General features: G+C 51.8%; 1 protein-coding gene across 1 annotated transcript in view; it reads right to left on the reverse strand.

The window, feature by feature from the left end:
• Nucleotides 1-485: 485 nt before the first annotated feature.
• LOC100678164 overlaps nt 486-25,047 on the reverse strand; it is an 86,128-nt gene continuing 61,566 nt past the window's right edge. The window contains exons 3-5 of the mRNA XM_008204463.4: nt 23,821-23,956; nt 11,593-11,726; nt 486-3,865 (exon numbers count right to left, since the gene is read on the reverse strand). Of these exons, the coding sequence (XP_008202685.2) occupies nt 3,569-3,865; nt 11,593-11,726; nt 23,821-23,956 (567 nt within the window). The 3' untranslated portion in view covers nt 486-3,568. The remainder of the gene's footprint in view (nt 3,866-11,592; nt 11,727-23,820; nt 23,957-25,047) is intronic.

Here is a 25,047-nt window from a genome sequence, read left to right on the forward strand (position 1 = left end):
AGGCGCGATCGAAATTAATTCAATCACTCTCGACGCTGCAAAAGCTCGCTCTTGCGGAAAGGCGAAATTAAAAGCGTTATTATAATAATAATGCTGCGATAAAATACGCGATAAACAAGGAATAAAAGTAGAAAACGTCCGAACAGCGGCATCCACTTAACGGGAGCATTCATCCAGCGTGTAAATCTGCTCGGCCGCGGTCTCTATCCTTCTCTCTCTCTTGCTCGCATCCCCTAAACCCTTTGCGCCAACTCCATTTCTCCTTGTCCGTATAGCTTCCGCCTCTTTCCGCTCGCCACTTCCTTTAATCTGTCCGTATTTTTCTTTGTCCGAGCCCCTGATCTCCCTTTATCTACTTCTTCCCGGCGTCTCGTGCCGTTTTTGTCTCTCTCTTTTCTCGGCGAGATTGAAGTCCTCCAAATTTCCGCGCGATGCAGCGCGTGCGCTCGGGGGTTTGGGAAATGAATTCAACTGCGTACACCAGCTCGTTTTATTACTCGTATAATTTATTCTTTCCATAGTTCTGGTTTTGTTTTTTTCAGTACACGAAAAATGGCGCGGAAATTCACGTGATCCTTATCATCACAGAGATAAAAGTGTTATTCGTTCTGTCGTTTAATATATGTGCATATCGCTCTCTCTCTCTCTCTCTCTCTCTCTCTCTCTCTCTCTCTCTCTCTCTCTCTCTCTCTCTCTCTCTCGTACTCTGGGAACAACAATTCGAATCGTCGACAATTTCGCAGGTAAAAAACGCAGCGGATTTTCAGCGGGGAAACAAGAGCTTGGCTTGTTGTACATGTAGAGGAAAATTAAAGACTACCAGCTGGATTCCAATGCAACTGCCGTAATATACTTGGGTTTGTCATTTACAATTTCTATTTTCACTTATGTCGCTGTTACAGATTCGAGGCTATTTGTTACTTTTTTGGATTTTTAACGTCGCGCATCCTCGACGAGTTTTTTCAATGATTACTGTTACATTGTGCCTAGAAAATCGCATTCACGCCGATCGAACCTCGCCGATGTCCGAGTACAACACATCGATGAAACCATTGTTTTTGACGCTGTCAGTTGGGAGAAGTCGGCAGTGGAAATATGAAAATCAAAGGTACGATGAAAAGCAGCAAGGTTCAACCATATCACACACGCGCACACATCCTCGTAGGCATACCCGCAGAGCCGCACGTTTTGCGCGAGCCAAAGGGAGGGAAGAGCCGAGTCGTCGTACCCGCGAAACTTTCCTACCATATATACCTGGAATTCGGTGATGAATGAATAGAATTAGACGCCGGATGCACTCGGACGTAAATTGCGCAAGCAGGGCCTGACGCAACGCGCCTCGCGATATATAATAAGGCTCGTTGTCGCGAAAACTTAATGGCGATAAAATCCTGCGCCGCTGCCCCGCTTAACGAGTGGAACTCGCCGCGATTGAGCCTCTTTCGCTTTTCTTTTCTCTTTGCGCAAACTAAAGATAGCATTGTTGCGCAAGTTATACGCACATCAAAGATTAGGTATGCGCGACGACTCGAGCCGATATGTACGACAAGTTTGAAATGATTTCGCAAACGAGTCACGAACAAAAAGGAGGGGCTCTTCCCTGCATCCCCGCGACCGATTTCTCGCACGTCGAGTCTCTCCTCATAGATTCCCCCTCGCGACCGCGGCGTCGCCGATAACTCGCGGCTCTCCCTCGAGAGACAAGGAGCTCGTATAATATACTTCTTCTCCTTTCTCGCCGCGCGACACCATGGCCGCTATGGTATAGGATGGATACACTTTTTAGAACTTCGGCGTCCAAGATCACCGCAGCGCGTGTTTGCGCTTGCATCGCTTACTTTGCTTTTATAGAGAGTGCGTTGTTATTTACATAGACGTATAGTTCTTTATTTGTATATATATATATATATATATCATATATGTATAGATACTTTTATAATATAATCGATTCTTTTAACTTTTTTATTACAATGCGTGCTTTTTACGGTCTCTCGTTCGTCTGGTATAACTGCGTACTTTTGATTGAAAACAATGATTTTATTCTTTTGATTACTTTATTTCCCCAGGAAGAAACGATGTTATACTTATATATAAAAATATTACGTTGAATTTAACATTTACTCTCTTTCTCTGCGAAGCTGTTCGCCTCGTTATCATGCAGGTTTTTTGAAATATATATACAAAAGGCAAGCTTACAGACAACGAAACAAATCAATGAGGCTGATAATAACTTCTTTCATAAATCCTTCTTTTTTACTAAAATAAATATTTCGTAGACTTTCAATAATAATAATAATAATAATAATAATAATTTTACACGGCAGCGGGAAACTTGTATCTCGCAATAAGAGCGTATATGTATAGCTATAGTTTGAAAGAATCAATGCGCGCGGACAAGGAATATTTCTCGTCGCGACGCGGATATTCGCTAAATTAAATTTACTTCCTCTTTCGCTTCATTTTCCCGTCCGGCGTTTATATTAAATAAGACAAAGCATAAATTGAATTTATCGATTATGAAAGCTCTCTCTCTCTCTCTCTCTCTCTCTCTCTCTCTCTCTCTCTCTCTCTATCTCTCCGGCGCCTGTATAACGACCTCCGGCACGGGCCCTCGACATCCTTTTTTTCAGAATTCGCCCCGATGAAGGGCCACTCCTATTAGTAGAATTACTCGCTTACTATGCATACAATGGTGTTAAAGCCTCGCGGAAGTGTGAACTTTCTGTTTTTTTTTTTCCTAATTATGGACAAAACGTTTTCTTTTGCGTGTATTTATCTCGAAATTGCTGGAAAACCCGGGAGGAGACCCTTATCTCGAGAGTCTCGAGTTTGCTTGCGTTGAATCTTGTTTAAAGCGCTGGCCGCGTAGCGTCGATTATTTTGTCTAGACTAGAGTATGGAGATCAAACTGAACAAATCGTTCGTCGAAGCTACAAAGTAGGAATGCCGTAGCGTACTGTTTTCTTGTCCGTTTACCTTTGTACAGTTCTCATTAGAAGCTATATTTACGCAAACCCCTTAATACATATACAATGAATAACAGGAATGTCCTAATTACCAATTCTGCCGTCGCACCGGTTTCTCGACTGATAACCACCGTCGTCGTTTTTACAATGAAATTTATTTACAAAAATTATGTATAATATACTTCGTATCGTTAAAAATGGCTCTCTTATTCTCTCCCGTCACTGTTTAATGTATGTATATCATATAGGTATATTCAAGTTAACGATGGACAGCAAAGAGGAATTTCGCGAAATCCCACTTATTGTAACGCATTCATCCGCATAATTTTAGCGACGCACCCTTGATATAGCTTAACCGTAATCCGTATCTCATTAAAGCGAGCGTGTGTCTGTGTACATACTTTCATGCGCTTCGAGAGCCCCGGAGCGCCCTCTCTCTACGACCCTAACAGCTACGTCATAAACCGTACCGTATACGGTATACCGCTCGCTCTGCACCGGACACGAATTTACAAAGCACGACCTCAAAAGTCGCACACTCGCCGCACGGTAATCTAGGTTAGGTCGTAGCGCTCCCAGTCCCGCGTCTCTCCTGCAGCAGGTCACGTCGCGAGCGCCGCCGCCAGGAGCAGGACGAGCGCGGCGCTGGCGTAGGTGGCGCTGCCGACACTGCGGAGGTCGCCGGCGCTGAAGCGCTGGTTGTTGGCGTGGGCCAGCTGGATGGTGCGCTCGGTCTCGTAGCGGCGCGAGCCCACGTGGGCCACGCAGCGGATCCGCAGTAGGCTCGCGCCGCGCAGCTGGCGCGACTCCATCTCGAAGCGCAGGCCCAGGCTGTTCGGCGTGCCCTGGCCCTTGATCGGCTTGAGCTCCGGATGCCGGATCACGTAGTCCGCCGGTACCTGCAAGCAGATCGAGAGCAGACTTGAGTGAACGAAGCGTTCCCGCACACGCTTGCGCCGGGATAAGCCGTCACATTCGGGAGCGCCGCAGCCGCAAAATCAGTAGTAACAGACAGTTGCAATCGACGGGCCGAACACATTTCCGCTGATTTCCCGGCAATAACTTACGGCCCCCTCGAATTTCTATATTCCATCGGGCGCGCGTGTAACGCGTCGCCGGTGCGCTTGCACGTATATGTGGACACATCCGCAGAAATAATCAGCGCGTCAGGCTGGGCTGGCGCGTCGTCGTCGTCAGCCGTCAGCCGCAGACCCGCCGCAACCGCAAAACAAGTTGCCCCGCCGCGCGTACGCCCCCGTAAATCCGAGGGCAAAACGCGTCGCCAGAGACGCGGCTGCTGCGGCAAGAAGGAAAAGAAAGATAAAGAGTAGGAGCTCGCGCGCGCGCGCGCGCGGCAACTTGGCAGAAGCTCGAGCGCGGGGATTAAAAGGCCGTCGCGGTCGCGGCTCGTTTCCGTTCATAAATATATTTGTCGCGCGGGTAATCGGCCACGAAGTTTCTTCCGCGCGCACGCTCCGTTTGGCCGCTGCCCGTTTGGCGCGTTATGAGCTCGGGCGTTTCTTCGGGGCTCTGAAAAATTACGCCGCGCTGACGAATCTGCCCTTGCGCTGTTTTTGCGCGCGCGAAAAGCGTATAACGAGCTCGGCTGATGTAAGGAAGGGGAAAAAATTGGAAAACAAGAGCATTTCGCGGCGCGAGTGGAAAAGATCAACGCAGCCATCAATCGTCCCTGTATACACGGTAGTTTAGCTGCAGTTGCGGGCGGGAATCGATTCGAGTCTACTCGCTCGCTGCTGTTTTTCTTGGGGAGGGATGACCCGCCCGCCCCCGCGCACAGTCAACATTTGCGCGAAAAAGGATTAAGCGACCGGCGAACTTTGCCTGTAAAGCGCCAAGTTCGCGCGCGCGCTGCGGTTTGCTCCGCCGCTGTGTGTGTGTGTGTAGCGACGAATCGAGGTGTCGGGTTGCGTTTCGCGTGTTTTTCGAAATCAGCCGCGACAGGCGGAGTTTCGTTTTGCGCGAATAACGAGGAATAAAAGGCGCGGATTTTCTTCGAGCCCGTTGCCTCGGGACACGCGCCAATATACAGTCGCATGTATTTATGCGCGCACTCCCGATGTAAATCAGCGTCGCGAATACAATTTTCAAATAGTATTACACACGGTATTAATTAATTCAATATATCGAGCGATCATTTCCGATTATCCTCTGCAGTCCGTATATATAGAGAAAACAACAATCGTTCGCTGGCAAACATTCGAGCGGGGACGGACAATGAAGCGAACAAACAGCGCGCGAATTCACGAGCAACAGTTCAGTGCGTCCTCGATATCGGCCTGGCTACTGCACCGGAGCGAAAAAAAAAAACATCATACACACACGCGCGGGCGAATAAGAGAGTATCAGCGACAACGGCGGAGAGAAACTCGGGGAAGGAAAAAGGGCCGACAAAAGTGCGACTTTTCCCAGTTCGAATAAAAGACGCCGGGTATATGGGGTGCGAGAAAAAGGAGAGCCGGCGAAACAACAAGAGGAAGAGGAAACGGAGCGGGAGAGGCGAAGATGAAGACAGGTGGCGTCGGGGGACATCGGATCCTGGATGTACGCGAAAGTTTAGCGTCCCTCAGGGAAATGCCGAGATACGTCCGGCCGTCTCACCCTCCCGCATCGATTGCACTTCGGGCTCTCATGCGCGGACGGCTCTCTTTTCATAAATATCATTAAAGCGCAGAGAGCGACGGCCTCGATACAGCTACGGCAACGCGTGACGCGAAATTCGATATACTTATACCTGCTCCGATAGCGGAGGAGCTCCATATTTCAGCTTTACCGGCGCGCGTAAATCCCCCGGAAAAGAGCGCGTAAAGAAGGGCAGGAAACACCCTAATTTCGACCATTAACGCCGGGGCTGGCGTAGTGTGTAGCCGGCAGCGAGAGAAAAAGGAGGGAGCTCGAGGAGAATCCTTTCGCGGAGATGCCGTAAAGATAAGAGATCGCGTATCTCTTTCTCTCCGCTCCGCTCTCGTAAATCCCGAAATAAAGCCAAACACGAGCGAGCCCCCTCCCCTCTCTGCGCTTCTCGTCACCGATCGGCGTAAAAACCGCGAGATAGAGAGAGAGATAGAGAGAGAGAGAGAGAGCCGGAGCGAGCGAGAGGGATCGACGCGCTTGAAGGCTAATAAATCCGGGGGATCAAAGGCCACCGAGTCGTATCTGCGCGCGCGCGCGCGCGCTTTTATCGGGAACTAGAGCTTTTTAAGCGGCGCGGATCGCGATTGCTTGTACCGAGTGCAGTTGCGCTTGCCGGATGCAATTTTCGCGCTTTTCCGCGAGCTATGCCATGCGGGGCTTCTCCGCAGAGGAAATGTAAGCCGTTGCTCTGGATTGGAATATCGTCGAGGAGCGGTTTCATCAAACGCGCAAATCGCACATCTGGAAATTCGTCTCCCCGTAACCCAGTCCGGAACGCCGCGTTAAACTTTTAATAGAATAAGTTAAGACTTCATCAATCAGCAGTCAGCGGCGCGATCGCGCAGTCGGCCTGCTGCAGAGGAAGCCGAACAAAAAGCAGAGCCCGCGAGAAGACGAGGAAGGAGGAGGAGGAAAAAAGGAAGAGGATCGGAAGAATGAGAAGAAGCTGCCAGCGACATCTAGCAAAAAAGTGGAAGCAGCGCGCCGTATAGCTATATATCCGCGAGAAAAGGAGCAGCGCCGCGGAGAGGCGAGAGTCAGAAGTTGTCCGGCGAAAAGCTTAATCTCCATGAGAATGAGCGCGGCTGCGTCGCCGACAAAAGAGGAGGAGGAAAAAAGCCCGAACGAACGAACGGAAGCGAACGTCCCCCCTTAGAAATTCAAATCTCGACTGGCCGCGACAGGTGAAAGGAGAGAGAGAGAGGGGGGGGGGAGCACGGGGCTCTAATTCGATTACGGCCATGAATAATGAAAATTTCGCGCGATTAAAGGGGCCACGGCCCGGGGCTAATAAAAGAAGAGCCAGTGTCGCGAGAGAGAGCGATTGTTTACGTCGGTTGTGAATAATCAATGCCGCTTTTGAATATTCAGCGAGCGGGATTTCGTTGTTATGCCAACTAGCGTCAAAGGAATTCGGCGGCCGGTCAACGAAATTTCATCTTTCATTCCGTCCTCTTTCCTCCGGTGTTTGCGCAGAGAGGAAGTCATCTAAACAACTGTGATCAGCACGAGCAAGAAGGTAAGCCCTTTTTCAGCAGACGACGCTTGCACGCTGTCAGCGAGTAGTCCTCCGGTACTCTCGCGCTTTTTATTATTACTCATCGCGGCTCCCGTCATTAGCGGCTCGCGCGCGCGGCATCAGAGACGTCCGTCCGTCCGTCCGTCCGGTGGAAAAAGTTTCCGGCTCGCCGCCGCGGCGAAATATTCACGCCTCGCAAGTTATAACGAGAACTTTGCTCACTCGTTACGCGCCTTCTCTCTTTTTCATTTTCCACCCCTGCTCTGTCTTTATCCTCTGCTGTATACTGCATACAACAGTATACACACACGCTATATGCACTTCTTGCCGGTGTCTCCCGCTGGCTTTTTCCTCGGATCCCTCTGTCGCGTGTTTGCGAGCTACGTCGCTCTCATACACGCTCCGTCATGTTAGCTGCCGAGTGTAGGTATGCGTTCCCGCAGTGGCCCTTTTTTTCCTTCCGCTCGCTGCATGCCAGTCGTTCATTTTCTTCATTCGCTGCCGTTTTTCTAGTCAGACCCGCGAGAGTGGCTACTAGAACCCGCGTAATTGCGTCTTTGCGCACAGCCATCGGGCGATATTTTAAGACGATCCTTGGACGACGTTAATGACTGGCTCGAGGCAAAAACGCCGGCGTATCGACGACGGATAGGGATACCGGGGAATCCCCGGGCAAAGCACCTCCATTATTCTTTCCCGCGCGATCGAGCTGCCGCTGCTGCTGCTGCTGTTTGTTGCACCGGAGCTCGGGATTATCAGCGGCGCTCGATCTCTGACGCGAGCAGACGACGCCTCGTCCTATGCAGCTCGTGGATTTCCAATTTGCTCGATAAGTCTCAGCTCTTATCCGTCTTTCCCGGGAGATTTCAGCAAGATGTTTTAAATCGCGAAATCATACGCGTTTACTCGGTCGGTGGAGGAACTCGATTTGAATGGAAAACAGGTACAATGGCGTTTCGCACGGAAAACGACACCAGCGCCACCTGCGACGGTATTACCGCATTCCCGTCGCGCATAGTACAAACATCAGAATTCGTAATCCGCCAGGCAGTCGTTTTTTGAATAGCGGCGCGAGTATAAGCAAGCACGTCCTCTCTACCGCGGCGAACGAACCTAACCTCAAAATGCGTAACCTCACGTTCGAACAAATCCCCGCAGCAGCAGCAGCAGCAGCAGCAGCAGCAGCTACGGCCCGAATATTCTAATTCAATTGCCGAAACTTTAAGCAAGTCGTAGCGCGTGCTCGCACGAGGCCAAGCGACGCGAAAAACTCGGAACGATAAGCGCGAGCTCGAGTTTTTCCATTCCAGCGACTTTTATCCCGGACGATAAAACGCGTACGCGCTCGGACGACGAAGCGTATACACACGTATACGCCGCGCGCAGACAAGCTACTCTCCCCTCCCTCGCTTTCGGCCGCGTCTGCTTTTTCGCGAGATACTGCACCGAGACGCTTGTTACGTGCGGCTCTCTCGGAAAAAGCGCGGCGGCCAGCGAACGAACGGACGTCAGTCGCTACAACGAATTTCCCGTCGTTCGGCGCAGCTGCGGAGCGTGTACACCTTTTTCCCGGCGACGCGTCACGGGGCGGAGTAGGTGAGATGCAGTCTTCTCTCTTTCTCTCTCTCTCTCTCTCTCTCGCTGCGAATCTTCTTTTTTCGCCGAGGTCGTTCGTCCCCCTTGGACGGCGGCGGTGACGGGCGGCTTTGTGCGGAAAAAATCGAGCGAGCATTATATCCCGGCAACGGCAGAAGCGAGAGAGAGAGAGAGAGAGAGAATAACGCTTCGAGAGACGCAGCGGGAAAACGTTTGCCGCGGACGAAAAAAGCCTCGGCAGCGCTTTGACGCCGGATCAAAGCGGCTGTGTACTGTGTCTACTCCCTCCGATGTCCAGCGTTGCGCAGGAAAAAAGCGCTGCAACGTCGATATACACGCGCTTCTTTTCGATAATGATCTTCGGCTTGCTCGTCGGTGCGCTCCGAGGCCGATTGGCCGGCGGCCAGCCGCGGGGTTTTCGACTCTCTCGAGATATAGCGGGTTCGTCGCTTTTCGTCAGCCGCGCTTCCGAGATGTAACGAGTATTCTGGCTGAATTTTTGTCGCCGCGCGTTTCGGAGCCCAACCGTGAAATCCCGTCAAAGGCCGGGCTTCGCGAAATTCTTCATCGCGATGTTGCTTTGACTTTTTTACGGTTTTCGCGAGCGATTCCAAATGTTTTTTCCCGAAAGCTCGCTTTCCACCTCGAGTCCCGTGATTTAATATACGAAGTCGAACAATGAAAATTCGAGCAGTGCGAGAATCGCAAAATCGCCTGGATAATTCTCGAAATTGCCGCGTAACCGGCATGGAACAAAGGGGAAGAAGTAGGCCGAATAAAAACATATCGAGTCGAACAATCCCTATTATCCGGCGGCGTAGCGAGCATAGTCAGCGTCGCGCGCCCGGCGCTGCACAATGGCGAAAACATGCGTCCCCGATTATATTCGGGAAAAACAGACGGGCCAACAAGCCGGCTAATAAAGCCAATTATACTCCGGCGACGCGTCCCTTTGAAGCGCCGGCGTATATAACAACAACAATAACGGCAGCGGTTTACATCGGCCAGGGGGTCACGTACGCGGCGGACGGGGTCCGGTGAATTTCGGCCGTTAATGGGATCGCATTAACGGCGCGCCTGCAGCCGCTGCAACCACGTGCGCACGGATGCAGGAGGAGAAAGACTCTACGGGGACGTACGTGAGCGCTCGGAGGTACAGTCGCGGCCAGAATGCGCCCCCGCTGATTTCCTACACACGAGGTCACAGTTCGGTGCCAAGTATAAGTTAACATTGATTAATCCAGAGCCTCGTGGCCGTAACTCAAGTCAAATACTGCGCGGACTCGAATGATTCGTCGAGCATGCGGGCGCTCGTAAAACCGGTCGAATCACCGCAATGAAACACGTAATTACCACATAACCTCGAGTCATTATCGTCACGAGCATCTAATCTCGAGAGCCGCAGCCGCGCCCTCCGCGAATTTATCCCGCACTCTACCGCAGCCCCGCCGAGGGGGAGAGAATAAAGCGAAATCCCTGATATCGACGATGCAATATTGAGTGAATCTAATGGGGACTTTGGCCCCGCCGCCCACCCGCGCATTAATACAGCTCATTCAATTATGTAGCTGATAATCCGGCCTGATTACGCCTCGCGCTCCTGTGTAATTAGCATATCAATGCGGTGTCCGCGCGTCCGCGAGCTTGTCGATTTTCGACACCGGCGGCTCTTACTGTCGCGATCGACCAAAAGGAAGTAGGAACGGAAAATGGAAATGCTCAAAGAAATTCTCGGTTCGGCAAAGCGCGACGTACGGCCTTTGTTTCTCTCTCCCGCTGCTGCCGCGGCGGTATTTCTGAGGCCGGTCGCGTGCGTGTGACGCGAACGTGTTTATCGGCGCTTTGTATTTCGTCGCCGTACGCGAGACGCAGTTTGAGCGTGAATTACGATTGCTCCCGCGGATTTTGCTTTCGCGGATGTAAACTGCTTGGAGATCGAGGCCGCGGCTTTTTGCGCGACAATGGTCGATCGTAAAAGACCGGCGCGAGCAGCAGAAGCTTCGCCGGCGATACAAAAAGGCAGAGAGAGAGAGAGAAGAGCGGTCAAGCGGTCGGCTGCTGCTGCGAGAGAGCGGATCGTAAAAGGAAACGAGGCTGTTACCGCATTATTAACCCCCCACGCAGGATTCGATTGTCGCAGTCAATTTTGATTACCTCTTTGCCGACGATAAAATTCTGACCTGGATACGGCCGTACGGACATAGCTGTACACACACACGAGATCGCGATCGAGGAAAAGTTCGCCGGGGGATGGGGAATTAGCCGCGCGGTTTCAGCCTTGTTTACTCTCCGAAGCTGCATCAAACGCTAGTCAAAATCTCGAAACGTACACGTGACCCACTTCTGGCGTTGGAGAGGCATAAAGAGACGGACAAAAAAAAACACGCGGATACGGCTAAATAAATAATATACTTAGAGGACGATTCTCAACGTATTACCTTTACTGCATATTGCGATGTGCCGCTTCCGCTCCAGCAATCTCAGGCAAATCGCGGCCTTTTCTCTCCCCTTGCGCTACTGTGCCAGGCGGGTATACATCAAAACGTGTCCCGCGGGCAGTAGCGTTTACGACTGTACCTATACGTACGTCCGATTCCGGCTCTGATTTCGCTCCGTGCGTTCATTCGCCTCTGTGTGTGTGTGTGTGTGTGTGTGTGTGCGAGTGTGCGTGGGCGTGTATACCTCGGAGGAGGCGAAATTGCCGGCAGGAGTCGTGCGCGCGCGCGCGCGGTATAAGGTCGCGCCCCGATGATGAGCCCTCGGTTTACGGATATTATTTAGGGCGCGATAAGATACAACAGAGGGAGCCAAAATATCAGTAGCGATCTTGTTTGTCAACTCAAAAATGAAGCCACCTACCGTCTTGTTGTTGATGGTCCAGTACAGCTTGGCCTTGGGCACCGACGGCCAGGAGGTGCAGTTGGCGGTCACGTTCTCACCGGGCGCGTAGTAGGGCGTCACGCCGGTTATCTCGGGGCCCTGGCTCGGCAGCGCTGCAACGCACAAACACACACACACGGTCCATGAGTAAGTTTTAATTGCGAAAAAATGCGCATGTATTTCACAGCGTCTCGAGAGGGATAACTGAAATTCGGTGAAACGCGCGGCGCGAGAGTGATTGAAAAGGAAAAGTGGATTGTAAAGAAATAAAGGAGCGCGAAATTGCGGCTGGAGATAACAGCGCGTCGAGCTCTCTCTCTCTCTCTCTCTCTCTCTCTCTCCCTCTCTCAGGCTAATTGCTACTCCGTATAATCCTGACCCTACTTGAGAAACGTCGGTAATACACCGAGAGCGACTGCGCGGGAGAATTAAAAAAATACAACTGAAAAAATACGCGCGGCGAGCAATTTCCGCCGGGAAAATGCAAAACTTCTCGAAGAATCAACACACAGCGCTGTGGACGATCGACGAGCCGCTCGTTTTTCGCGACGAGTTTACGAGGTGATTCTTTTTTCTCGAAATACGACACGCCGGCTGCTCATATCCGCTCCTGTGCGAGGCAGCGTGAAATTTCTGCGCGAGCGCAAAGTGTTACGTGCAGCCCCCGGAAATTCCCATATTTTCCACTGTCTATGGCGTCGCCTGTATCGCGCGTAGCTACCGCCGAGATTTTCGTTTAAAATATTATTTAGACGCGCGGCGTCCGTGCGGATGCGAGAAATCTCATATAAGATCCCCGGCGCATAAAGTCGTCGAGTCTAAAAGTTTAAAGCTGTAGCTCTTTTCATTGATATAAAATCACCGGGAATCCAGCGAAGCGGCGTGTCCTGTACCTCGTAAACGCCCCACAGTCCGAGCTCTGAACGCCGAAATTCATACCAGCCCCGTCATACTTCCTGCACTCGTCAGTGAGCTCCTGGGATATAGACGGCCCTCGAAAAAGCTGTACCGATGAAATATGAAGGAGCTTCTCTCACGGCGGCGGTCCGATCGGATTTATGAAGCGGACGGGGCAAGCACGCCGGCCGGCCTCATGAGTTTCGCATAAAGGCCAGTGCTGCGCTCGTAAATCGAGGGACGCCACCGCCGCCGCAAATTATCGCCGATGGCCCCAGCTCCACGTGTATCGATCACGACCCTTCCTTCGCTCCTCTCTCTCTCTTGCTCTCGGTGCTTCAGATGCGTAATAAGATACGCCGAGGACTTATCTCGGCCTTCCGCGATACGTTCCTTCCTTCGGGGAACTTTTTCCTTTTGATTTTTCAGCCGTGAGCTACGCTCGAGATAAGACCGCCTGTAATAATTATTGCATGTACCGAGCGGCATCGAGAGACAGAGAGAGAGAGAGAGAGAGAGAGAGAGAGAGAGAGAGAGAAAACGTCCAGTGTTTTCAGTTTGACGTCGAGTATACCTTTTCGTTTTTCGCTATCTCGCGAACGTATATCGAACGAATATCGAGGCGGCGGGATATATAGAGATATCGGGGAAAGGCTCCCTCGAGGATACGTGCGCCGGGACTGCTTGCTTTGGCAGAAATAAAGTTGACGAGCTCCCGATCGCCGACGCTCGCTCCCTTATATTATTTATATACGATAGACGCGAGCGCGTTGGGGGGAGGGGGGGGGGGAGAGCGAAGCGAAGCCGGCTCCTTTATTAACGTCGACGGAGTGTGACGAGTTTGAGAGCTCGTGTTTGGCGAGTCAGCGAGATATGGCTGGCTTTTATGTGCCTATTTCAGCGGGATTATCTCTCGGATATCGTTGATACGTTATATTTCGTTCTACAAAATGCTCGGTGGCGGGAAATTTGAATTTGCGAGACAAAGCGCCTCGGTCGACCGGCTGATTGTCCCTCGTTTCCTCGTGAAAATTACGATCGAATATCGCTAAGCCAAACACGCGGAGTCGCTTAATCGCGCCCCGGGCTCTGGAAGCCCTTTCGGATTCATCGCGCCGAGACATCAGTCCCATCAGCGTCGCTCGCGACTCAAACGGCGCTCATGACTATTCATGCATCGCTGCGTCGCGGACTGCGATTCCTTAATGAAAAGCTCGGCTTCTCGGCCCGGTGCAGCCTCGTCGCTCGCGTATCGCGAAAAGACGCGCGCGCTACTGCTGATTCTTCCCCCACTCCTTTCGCCCCTCCAGCTTTGCGCGCGAGCGTCGTCGGAGCCGCATGAATATTTACGACCTCATGAATATTCACGAGCCCGCGCGCGCGCGCGGGGGTGGCTTGCACGCGTGCTGCGTTTATGGCTCCGCGCGCGCGTACATTTACTCGCGCGCTTTTCTTGCGCCCGGGAAAAATAGCCTCTTCGCGGGACGTCCGACCGAACTCGGCAGTTACTACTTCGCGGCTTATCGAGAGGGGCGGATTGAAATTTCGTGGCAACGGAGAACGCGACGTTTTTCGGATTATACAGACCGGCGTGTATCGCGAAATCCGAAAGCTCGGCGCATTCGTTAATTAACTCGGAGGGGACGGTTGTTTGGAAAAGTGCACTCGCGAGCGCGAACAATGCAAATTCATATACGTAGGGAATAACTTCTGCTCGCTCTCTCGCGCGCGCTGCTTCGGAATTTTAAATCAAACCGTCGGGGCAGTAGGATCATCGATATAAATAAGCGTGAGATATTTCGATTTCGATGTTAATCTTACTTTACGAGCGAGCAGAGCATAAAGCTTCCGTAGGGCAAACAGAGAGGACGGGATTAAATTTTCCTCTAAAGAATTGCCCGGCAAAGAGCTGGCCGCGCGTGAAATTGCATTGATAATTGAAGTTTCTTCGATGCATAGTCCAGTCAGAAGTAATAATGGGTGTTTTCGATCTGCGAATCTGCGAAACATCGAATTGAAAAACTCCGTGCCCGCAGTTCAGACAGAGACCAAGAAAAGAAAGAGAGCGGCGAGATAAGGAGGGAACGGCTCGGTGGAAGTGCCGCTTGTTAATTATAGAGTTGCCGGCACGAGCACTCGGTACGTTCCGGACTTTTTTACATGCACGATATCTCGTCGGCGCGTTTGATATTTAATTTTTCTACAAGTCCTGGTCCGGAATGCTTATCGATTCGAAGTTTTAAAAAAAGTAAGTTGGAACTATGCATCGCGCGATTTCCATCCGTTCACCCCCGCTCAATTCCAAGATTCGGCGAGTCTTCGCTGACTTCGCTGCAGATAGAGAAAGAGCCAGTTAATTAAACGAAGCTCATCCGGCCCCCATATACAGCTAATCGTAATTTAATTCGCTGCAACGCGCGAATGCAATCAGACTTTACATAATAAGATTGTCGCGCTCGACTTGCCGGAACAGTACACCCGATTCCCCCGCTAATTTTACCAGCCATTCGATTTTACTTCCGCTCGACGGCACGCAGCGTTAATTGTGATCGCGGCAAAAATTGACTGTCAAAGAGCGCGAGCTTAGATTCCGGACTGGCTTCTTCGGTGTGCTGCTCGATAACAAATTTGATGAAAATTTTCGAAAGCCAATACGCGCGTTACGAGAGATGAGTAAACATGTTACACCATTTTCGGCAATTTTCAAAAGGCTGCTCGTCTTTCATGTGTTGCTGTGTATCGGGTTCATTTCGAAAATGTTCATTATATTTTATTTCGCTTTTCGGGGAAGTTGGATTAATGTAACGTAGCAATCATCGTAATAAATTTTGCACGCTAACGTTGTACATTGTCGAGTATAAGTGATCAATTTCGAAAGAACGACTTTTCCGGCATTTTCATTACAGCAAATAGCCCGCGGAGAGAAAATTAGCCAGCGGCAAGTCGCCAGAAGTATCAAACCGAGCCGTTCCGAGAGCAAATACGCACTCACACACGCGGGAGCCAATAGGACTGCAGATAAGAAGAGCAAGAAGCGCAAGTTTGGCCGAAGCGTTATCGCGGAAATCGCGATATTACGTAGCTCGAAGTAAGTAAGCAGCCGCGCGGGGACATATGGCGAGTCTTCCTGCTGGAAGTTTACGAGCGAGGAGGGCGCAGGCCGATTAGCGATAGGAAAGCTCTTTGATTGCTCGTTAGGTCCTTGGATGATCGGTTTAATTAACCGGCCGTCTCTGCCACTAAATGATTTGCCTCCGCTCGCTTTCTTCGGCGCAGCGGCAAGTTTTAATTGGATTTTCATTGGTCTTTTATTTCAGCCGGATCGGACTTTTAAATCGAGCCCGGCCTGCAGGCGCCGTGTGTTGCGATGCTCCCTTTTTCCGCTCGAGCGGAGCGAGCCCGGCTTCGAGTGTATTTGGACAGAGTGTGGAAGATAAGTTCCGGACGAGTTAATCGGGTTTGCGAACTACTTGGCTTTTGAATTATTGAATGGCCGCTCGGATTTTTCCGCTCCCTCGCTGCAGCGTTACAGCGCACAACGCTCGGCTGCTTTGATCGGGCGAATTAGCGTTGTCGAGAGTCTTCCACCCCGATTAAAGAGGCAGAGGATCAGCTCTGCTCGAGAGTCGAAGACAGTCCGTGCTTCAAATCCGAATCGACAACGCTAACCCACATACGCGGCCAGGATCCCGCTGGATTGACCGTCTGCTGGACGGGCGCCAAATATACGCGGCGACGTCCTCTCGTCGTCTGGCGCCCGAGCGAGATGCCGCAATCGTTCCGCTCAAAGCGAACGTGCGCGACTCTCTCTCTCTCCGCTCTGTGTTTGGTGTGCGGTCGCAGCCTTCCTCTTCTTCCGCCGGCGCTTCTTCTTTTTGGGACTCGAGAGTGGCGCGGTGGTGTATTGGATTGGTAGCCGCGCGGGATCCGAGATTGCGGGACCAGATGGAGCTTGATTATGTGCTGGCTCTGTGCGGGGAAATTATGCTTTTTTCGACAACACATCGGCGTAATCGACGCCACCAGCGCTAACCTACTTTGGCGATTCCCGATCGAATCCAGCGCGGAGCAAGCCCCGTTACCCCTCGACCGCGATTCGTTTCCCAGGCCCGAAAAAAAGCAGCCGTCGACGTTAATCGCATGCTGGCGATCGCGTCACATACACAAGCAGCAGTTTCCCGCGTGCCATTCGTCGCTGCCGCTGGCTTATCCTCGGTCGCGCGATTTATGCCCTCTCCGTGAGAATTTCGGCTGGTTTTTGTGCCGCGCCGTACGTTAAGTGGCTCTTCGTTACTGTCGCGCTATATACCGGCGCTGCGCTACTGCCAAAGCCACTTAATAATCGAATTTAGGCCGCGCGCGCTGGCGCTGCAGCCGGCGTCTCTTTATTGCGGCCGGGCGGGGAGAGGGCGCTGCAGTCGCTCTGCCAAGCCGGGATTCAATCGCCGGAAATTATTGGTTTTTACGGCGACACGGCTCACCGGCAATTTTATTTCGATCGCTGCGATCTCTCTCTCTCTCTCGTGTGTACGTAGCGTACAGTCGCGCGCGGGGGCTTTCGCGGGATCGAGAGACAAATTTATGTATCGCCATATACTGGCTCTCTCTCACTCTGCTGGCAATTATGCCGGATGTCGTTCGGCGTTTCTCGGTCTCGTTTTTCCTCGCTCGAAGATTTCGCGCGGCGTTGCACACTCGTGATCGAATTTCGCGAAAATTTCCATGCTGCTGCAGCAGCTTCGATTTTAAAGATCGAGGAGAACGCGCGCATTTCTCCACGTCGAGAGGAGAAAAATTCCGTCGCGCGCGCAAACGCAATTTGCCTCTCGATGCTGCAGCACGACGGATGTGTGCGCTTGTGCGACGACGAGTTTTTCCGAAATACACGCGAGCGCATAACCTCTCTCGAGTGGCTTCGAAAACAACTGATAAGTTGCGAGAGCGAGCAGTCGCTGCTCGCGATTGTCTTCTTCGCGGTACGTATAACAGCGGCAGCAGCAGCTGCTGCGTCTTCCGCTGCAGGAAGAGGAAGAGACGGGGGTAAAAGAAGGAGGAAGGAAGAAAGTCGTCGCGAGGTCCGCTGCGCATTATTCTACTCATATTACGGGGATTGCTGACGTGGACCATTCGCGCGCGTGTGTACGTGTACGAGACACGTTAATGCATTCGCTGGCTCTTGAAATGTAAGACCCGCTGCGCGCTGCAGAGGAGAATGGAGTCGGGAAAGTATGCGAAGAAAAGCGAGGGAGAGAGAGAGAGAGAGAGAGCGAGACTGTCGGCATACGTTAGGAGCGGAAAAGGGAAACAAGAAGTGAGAGAGAGAAAGGAGAAACCCAACCAGAGATGTTTGTATTGGTGCGGAAACGAGGAGTCGCTTGCGCGTCGGGAAGAAGTTGGCCGCATTGTTGTTTTGGCGAGCTGCTGCGGGCCGCGTTTGTTTTAGAATTTTTTTGCTTATTCTCGACGTTCGATGTCTCATCCGAGTACCAAGTTGACGTTACTCGCGGCGGGGAATTCAAATTTTCGACTCTGCGCAGCTCGTTGATTTCGGCACTTTCTCGCTCAATTACCGCGAACAAAGGAGCTTTCCGGCGGCGAAGCATCAAAACATCACAAGCCCGGAAAAAGCCCAACTCGAAAAGTACATCCTCGCGAAAATTGCGCCGCTGCCGAGCGAGCGCAGGCCGATAAATACCCGCACGGAACGAGCTAGCTCCTCGCTGCAGCGGCTGAAAAAGCGCCTCTGCGGGTACCTGTACTACTGGCAAGGTTGTACATGCACGTAAGCCGCACACGCAGCGGCGGAAGAGCGTCGAGGAAAAAGAGGGAAGCAAGCGGGTTAGAATGCGAAATAACGGCGCTCGCGCGCGGGAGAGAGAGAGGAGAGAGGGCAAAGGGAGAAAAAAGGAGCCGGTGGTGGCTCTGAATTTCTGAAGCGTAGGCGCACTCGTCGTTTCGCTGCTGCACGTTTCACTACAAGTGGCTGCCGCTGCAGCTCTCGAGTCTCTCTCTCTCTCCGTTAGTTCTGCACGACGAAATGGACCCGCAATGCGAGGCCCGTGTTTTTTTTTGTCATTTTCACATGCGTGCGCGCGAGGGGGAGTTTTTAATCGTCACTCGGCGTTTGACGCCTCTACCTCCTGGGATGTTTATTTCGCTAAAGTTTTTCAACGGAGCCTCGCGCGTAATAGTCATAAGGAGCTTTTTGCGCTCGATAAGAATACAGTGATCGACGGCTCGGCAATAAGCTGGAAAAGCGTCATTTAAACGTCAGAAATCGGAACGTTCGACTTTAGAGCGGCTCGCGCCGAGAACGATAAGAGCGTATACAAAGTATCCCCTGGGCCATCAGGGCTATCGTCGTCGTTTTATTCGCGCGATAAGATGCGCCGGCTGACGAGGCCGTAAACAGTTATCTAAAATATTATTCGCCCTCGCGGCGGGGGCATCAAAAATGCGAGTAAAAATTTTAATCGGGCATCTTCGCCGCCCCCGTATTATCTCGCTTACTTAGCGAACGAGCGCCGGGAGAACTTTCTTAAGAGAGCACTTAATATTATACGCGTCGAATTTTTAATGAAAATTGCATTACCCGTGAGCGAGCGTGCGCCGAAGAATAATGAAAACGTAAAGCCGGGCTAACAAGAGCGAGCGGCCGGCCGTAACGCTAGTTTTACTACTCGGCTGTTAAAACAAACTGTGACTTTAAAAAAGTCGCGACCAGTGCGTGCGCGTTGTCCTTTATTTTCGTTTCCTCTCTCTTTCTCGCCTCTTCTCGTTCCGAGTGCAGACCGTTGCAGTACTCGCGGCGCCTATTTTGTCTTACGAAGGAATGGCTTTCGAGTCGAAGATTTCACTCGGAAAAAACAATCATCCCAAATTGTCGGCACTGGCGACTCGAGAAACTGAGGGATTTCAAAAAAACGCGGAAAACTTAACTAATTGCAGTCCTCCCCCGATTTGACTGAGCAATTAACGTCGTTCCAGGTAATTTCGACGCCGGTTCTCCTCTCTATTTTTTCGCCTCTCCTCCAAGCACACACCCGGCACTCCCACATGCGCAGCTCAACCCCTTAAAGAGCGACGAGGGATAATTACAAGCGCGACTAGCTGCAAGAGGGGGGAGTACGCGTCGGCATATGGCTGGCGTTTAACAACAGCGGTGGTCGTATTACTTTCAAATTAACAATTAAGGATTTTCCAGGCGGCGGGGGGCGCCGAGCTAGGGATAAAAATTAGAGGCCGGTCCCGGCGCGAAAGCTTGTTGACCCCGATAATTACACGGCCGTGGAAAATCCGCGTCGCTTTAAGTGCGGATTCGCGCTTCAAAAACTCGCCCCGGTGTCTCCCTAATTTGCCTCGCGTGCGCGAATTCGCTGCACGAAAGCAGGGGCGAAAGGGGGAATAAGCGGAATTCCGCCTGTGCTGCCATGCCGGAGTTTTTAAATTTTAATGATTCCGTAATTGGAGACGCCTTTACTAATTAAATCGGGGCTCGGCTGCCGGCTGTATTTGGCATGTATGCGCCCGCGAGTGAAAATGTCAATTTTTGCTTCGCTCTATATGCCCGGGATAATGATGAAAATTTCCAAATGGCTTTGGTGAGATTGCGCAGCTGCGGATTCAATGGAATAGAAAGAGAAACATTTGTTTTTTTCGACGTGCATCGCGTAACGAGAAATTTCCCATTGGACGAGTATAGAAACAGTAAACGCGGGCAATTTTGTACCGAGAACTCTCAAAACAACCTTAATCTCCGCGACGAAAAGAAGCAAGATTTGAAAACAATAACAGCGGTCGGAATTAAGTTAACCGAAACAGCGTCGCCGTGGCGAAAAACAAACGTCGGAATAAAGGAGGAGCCACTGCGCAACGAGCCCGAGGAAAAGCGGTGTATAGCAGCGCTATAAGCGGAAAAGAAGACAGACTCGGTGAATTAACTCGCTTGAAATAATAATAACGCTCGGCGGAGAAGAAAGGAACAGCAGAGGGAAAGTAATTTCTCGGATCCCCCGTTCGAGATTTGTGGCCGTGGGGGACAAAAACCGACGACTAAATTTTCCCCGCAAGTAGTCGGCGTTATCGCGATGCCGCCGCGCGGCAAAGTAGTAAATAAGACCGCGCGCAGAAACTTTCGCATAATGAATGGACCCCGAGGATTTTACGAGGCTGCGTCGGATATCAGGCTAAGCTTCGGCGGCGCAGTGTTTAACTTTTAAGCGTCGACGCCGCGCGGAGAGCTTTCCCTGTTCGATAGCTGTTGTGCGCGAGAGGAGATATTGGCATACGGCAAGTTGTAAGCGGGCTTTATCCGTCCGTTATGCGCTCAACCTTTCCGCGAGCGCGCTCCTGACTCCGGCCACTTGTCGCGCTAATTGAAACTTTCTTTATCGCGGCCGGCGATATTAAAATCGCCGAGTTCGCTCGTTTTACGCGTCAACGTTGAAAAACCAAAAACCGCGGCCATCAATCAGCCCGGCTCTAAAAACGCTCGGTGTGCGCACAGTGCAGAGAGTATATAACCGACGAGCGAGCGAACGGCCGATCGGATTTAATTAAGCAATCACGCGCGCGCCGCAAATAATCAATTCGCTCGCCTAACTTCGCTTCCGTGCGTGAGCGTCTGTCTTCCGAGTGTCCGGACCCCCGCCTCCCTTTGGCACACACGTCGGGCTTTTAATGGCCGTAGTCCGGTCAATTGAGCACCTTTAATCAATCGACGGCTCTGCGCGCTGCACTTAGCCCCCCCCCCCCCCCCGGCTTTGGGCCGTCGCGCGATCGCTCGTCTGCGAGGCTAATGCCCATTTGTTGTGCTCCGATTATGCACTTTGCCGCGCGAATTACACAGTTTGGTCCGCAGTCCATATAGAGCCGGCGTCGCGAGAGGCAGAGTATTGTACGGGCTCGTTTGGGAGATTCCGCTGATTGATGGGCCATTTCGAGGATTCGTTTAATCGTCTTTCTCGCGCTGCGTGTATTAAATTCGATTTCCAATGCTATAATCTCGAATTAATAAAACAGCGCGCTTAATATTCGGCGCGACGGAAGCGGGGGCAGGGGGCGTTGGCAATAAAATCCGTCGTTTAATATCCCGCGACGACTCGGAGCTTCCTTTGTTGCTTGAAAAAGAATTGTGTACACTTTTTTGCCGCGAAGCTTCGAAAATTCCGCAAACGCTATACTCGGCCAGAAGTGAATTCCCGGGAAGGTGCGGTGAAGCTCTCGAGAAAAGGTGCGGATGGCCGTTCTCGGGATCGGTTTATCGACGTCGTCGTCGCCTCGCAGGTGTGCTGTCGTGCGCCGCGGTCAGCAGTATTCCGCGGCGGCGGTGCTGACGCTGCAGTCTCTCTCTCTCTCTCTCTCTCTCTCTCTCTCTCTCTCTCTCTCTCGCCTCGTTTCGCGCGAGCTCGCAATACAAATACGCGCGCGGCGCAACGTCGAGCTTTTATTGCTAATGGAGTGCTGTATACGCGCGCGTATAATTGCGGTCGAGTGTTTTTGCTCGCCGGCTAATGGGACAGTGCGGCGCGGGACGCGATTCTCGTATATCGGTATAACGTCGTCGGTGCGCACAGCCCCCCCAGGGGAGGGGCGAAACTCCGTTCTAGCTCTCGCGGACGGGGTATCGAGAAGCGAGTTAACTAAGACGCACGATTGTAGATTACTTTAACCAAAGATTAACTGGAAAGTTCGCCATTGCTCGAGAGAGAGAGAGAGAGAGAGAGAGAGAGAGAGAGAGAGAGAGAGAGAGAGAGAGAGAGAGAGAGAGAGAGAGAGAGAGCCTAACCCTTGGCTCGCGCGCAGCAGCCGACGGAGGAGTTCGTCCCGCGTACACGCGTAGAGCAAACTGACTTCTCGGCTCTAGTTTCCCGCTGTACCGCGAACATTTGTTACAAGTTTCCCTTCAGCCTCGCTCCCTCGCCGTATACGAGTCTGCTGGCTCTGTCCTGCGCTGCGGCTCTGCGGAGGAGCTCGTTACTCCGCGCGTGTCACTTGCGGCTGAAATCTCTCTCTCTCTCTCTCTCTCTCTCTCTCTCTCTCTCTCTCTCTCTCTCGAACTGGCCGGCTCTTCTCCACTCTTTATTCCTCCAGACTTCCATGCCAAACTGAATAGTCAAGCGACGTCAAAGGGCGCGTACTTGACGAGTGTGATTGGATGATTAATCGCGGTTGCTCAACATTCCGTGTTTCGCGCAGCGGCAATGAAAAATCAATCGGCGCTGCTCTGCGCGCAGGTCGAGTTCGCTACCCGTGTGCTTCTGGAAAAACGCCGCTGCTGCACTCGAGGCTCCCCTTGATCTCATTTTCAGAGCTGCAACTGCGCTCCCTTTCTCGCTAAAAGTCGCAGTCTTTATTTATGGAGCATAGTGGGATGTCGAGCACTGTGTTTTTAAAGCGAGCGACTCGCGCGTTTCAGCTGCCTCTCTATTATTCGCCTCGATTAAATCCGCGCGCGACGTAGCGACGAATCTGCCTGATATTTACACAGAGATCGTCCGGCGCATCGATGCCTATATATGCCCGGCCATACATCAGCCGGTGCCTCGCTCCGCATAGCGGCGTAATAACTACGAAAAGATAGCCGTATATATTTTGTCTGGCTAAGCGGAAGAATTTATTGCTCGGCGAAACGAGTAGGTGCCCAGGATTTTTCATCCTCCTCCTACGTCTTCGTTCTCGCGGGCCGCTCTCTCGTTCGCCTATATGCTTGCGCCCCGCCCTTTTTTCCTCTCCTTTTTATCGCCCCCGCTATCTCGCTCTCTCGGAAAGGCTTTTACTCGCGCGCGCACGCGGGCTCCCGCGAGCGAGCCAAAATACTGCAAACGATGATGGAGCGCCGCTCGTAATTCTTTCGCTCGCTGGCTTTTCGCCGTCCGGACCCCCCTCTCTTTCAGCTTTTCTCGCGAGATTCCGGCCGCGTGTGTTTGCCTTCGGCCGATTTGCATGCCGCGCTCGATTCGGGAGGCCTCATTGCTTCGAGCGGTAAATACCTCCGATATTCGGATTTTCAAAACTCGCCGCGCCCGCATCCGATCGCCGAGACGGCAAATTGTGTCCCAGCAGCTCGCTTTTTGCGCGACGGATACAAATACACCGAGGCGCGAAATTCGATGGCTCGAAGCTTCTGGACCGGGCCGCTTGATTTACGCGAGAGCTTTTTTTCGCCCTCGACAAGTCTGCGACTGCGCTTCTAACGCCGCCGACACTCCATTGCCGTGTTTTTCGATTTTTTTTTCAAGCCAGCGAGTGTACGTGCTGTTATAGCCGTCCACTACTAAAGTTTAACGTTCGATTACACAAAACACTTACCTATAACGGTCAGGTTCTTCTGCTTGTAGTTGGTGGCGAAGAACGGCGGCCCGGTGGACACCTCGCACTTGTACTGGCCGGAGCTGTTGAGGCTCAGGTCCGTCAGTCGTATCAGGTTCTGATCGCTGTACATAATCTGCAAAGGCGAAATCATTAATTTCACACGCTACATACAAGTACAAATCGCATCATATAACTCAAACGAGCATCCATATTTAACGGAAATACAATCTCGCATTTCTTGCAGCGATTCGCTCGAGAACGAAGCAACCGCAGTCGTAAATCCGATGTATATGCTCCCCAATACATATTGTGTACGTAAGCGGGTCAGCGCAACATACGCACGTTCTCAAGCAGCGTTTAAAAGCTTTTCGAGATTACGCAGACTTACGAGTCTCTCGGGAGTCTCTACGGGACAGCCGCTGTCGCCGATACCGGCGGCCACACACATACACATACAGTTATTGGGTGCTCGGGTTATTCGACGAAAGTCGGCCGAGGGAAGCACACTTGGTGGCCGGAATCGATGACGAATTACGCGGTCGAACTTAGGGCGGGGTATATAAGCGGCTTAGGGTGCTTTTAGCCGTATTCTCGAGTCGATGTGCGAACGCTACGCTTATAAAATAGTGTGTCGCAAAAAACTCGTTGGCAATTTTTTTTCGCCAATCGAGAATGTGCGCTGCGTTACAAACGCTGTGTCAACAGAGAAATCCGGAGCAAAGCCACGAGGCCATATGTATATGCATGTGTATAGACACGCTGGGTGGTTACAATGTTGTTGCGGTAACGTCAACGGCAACAAGCCGTAATCCGATCGAATCTATTAAAAGCACGAAACTGACACCGCGACATCCCTTATGGATCTACGCGTGTGTACGCGTATTTCAATTTTTTGCGCCGCCGAGCCTCGGATAAATGACGCGGTCTAAATTTCCAGCGCGCTTTTTTGGCAGAGAGTAATACGCGTTTTCGTTACTCTCAATTCAGTACACCCATAACCGCACTGCATTTGTATCCACGGAACAAGCATCACACTCGCTCTACGAAGTATCTCCCTCGACTTCATCGAGGGATTCGATTAGCGCGCGCTTTATCGGGCTCGCGGAAACTTTCATCGAGTTCGTTACATCTTGTCCGCGCGCGCGCTCACTGATCTAATAATGCGGAAACTACAAGAGTCCAATCATCGGCCTGGAACGAACGTTAAAAACTAGCTATATCGAT

This window comes from Nasonia vitripennis, chromosome 1, assembly GCF_009193385.2.
Source record: "Nasonia vitripennis strain AsymCx chromosome 1, Nvit_psr_1.1, whole genome shotgun sequence".
NCBI lineage: Eukaryota > Metazoa > Arthropoda > Insecta > Hymenoptera > Pteromalidae > Nasonia > Nasonia vitripennis.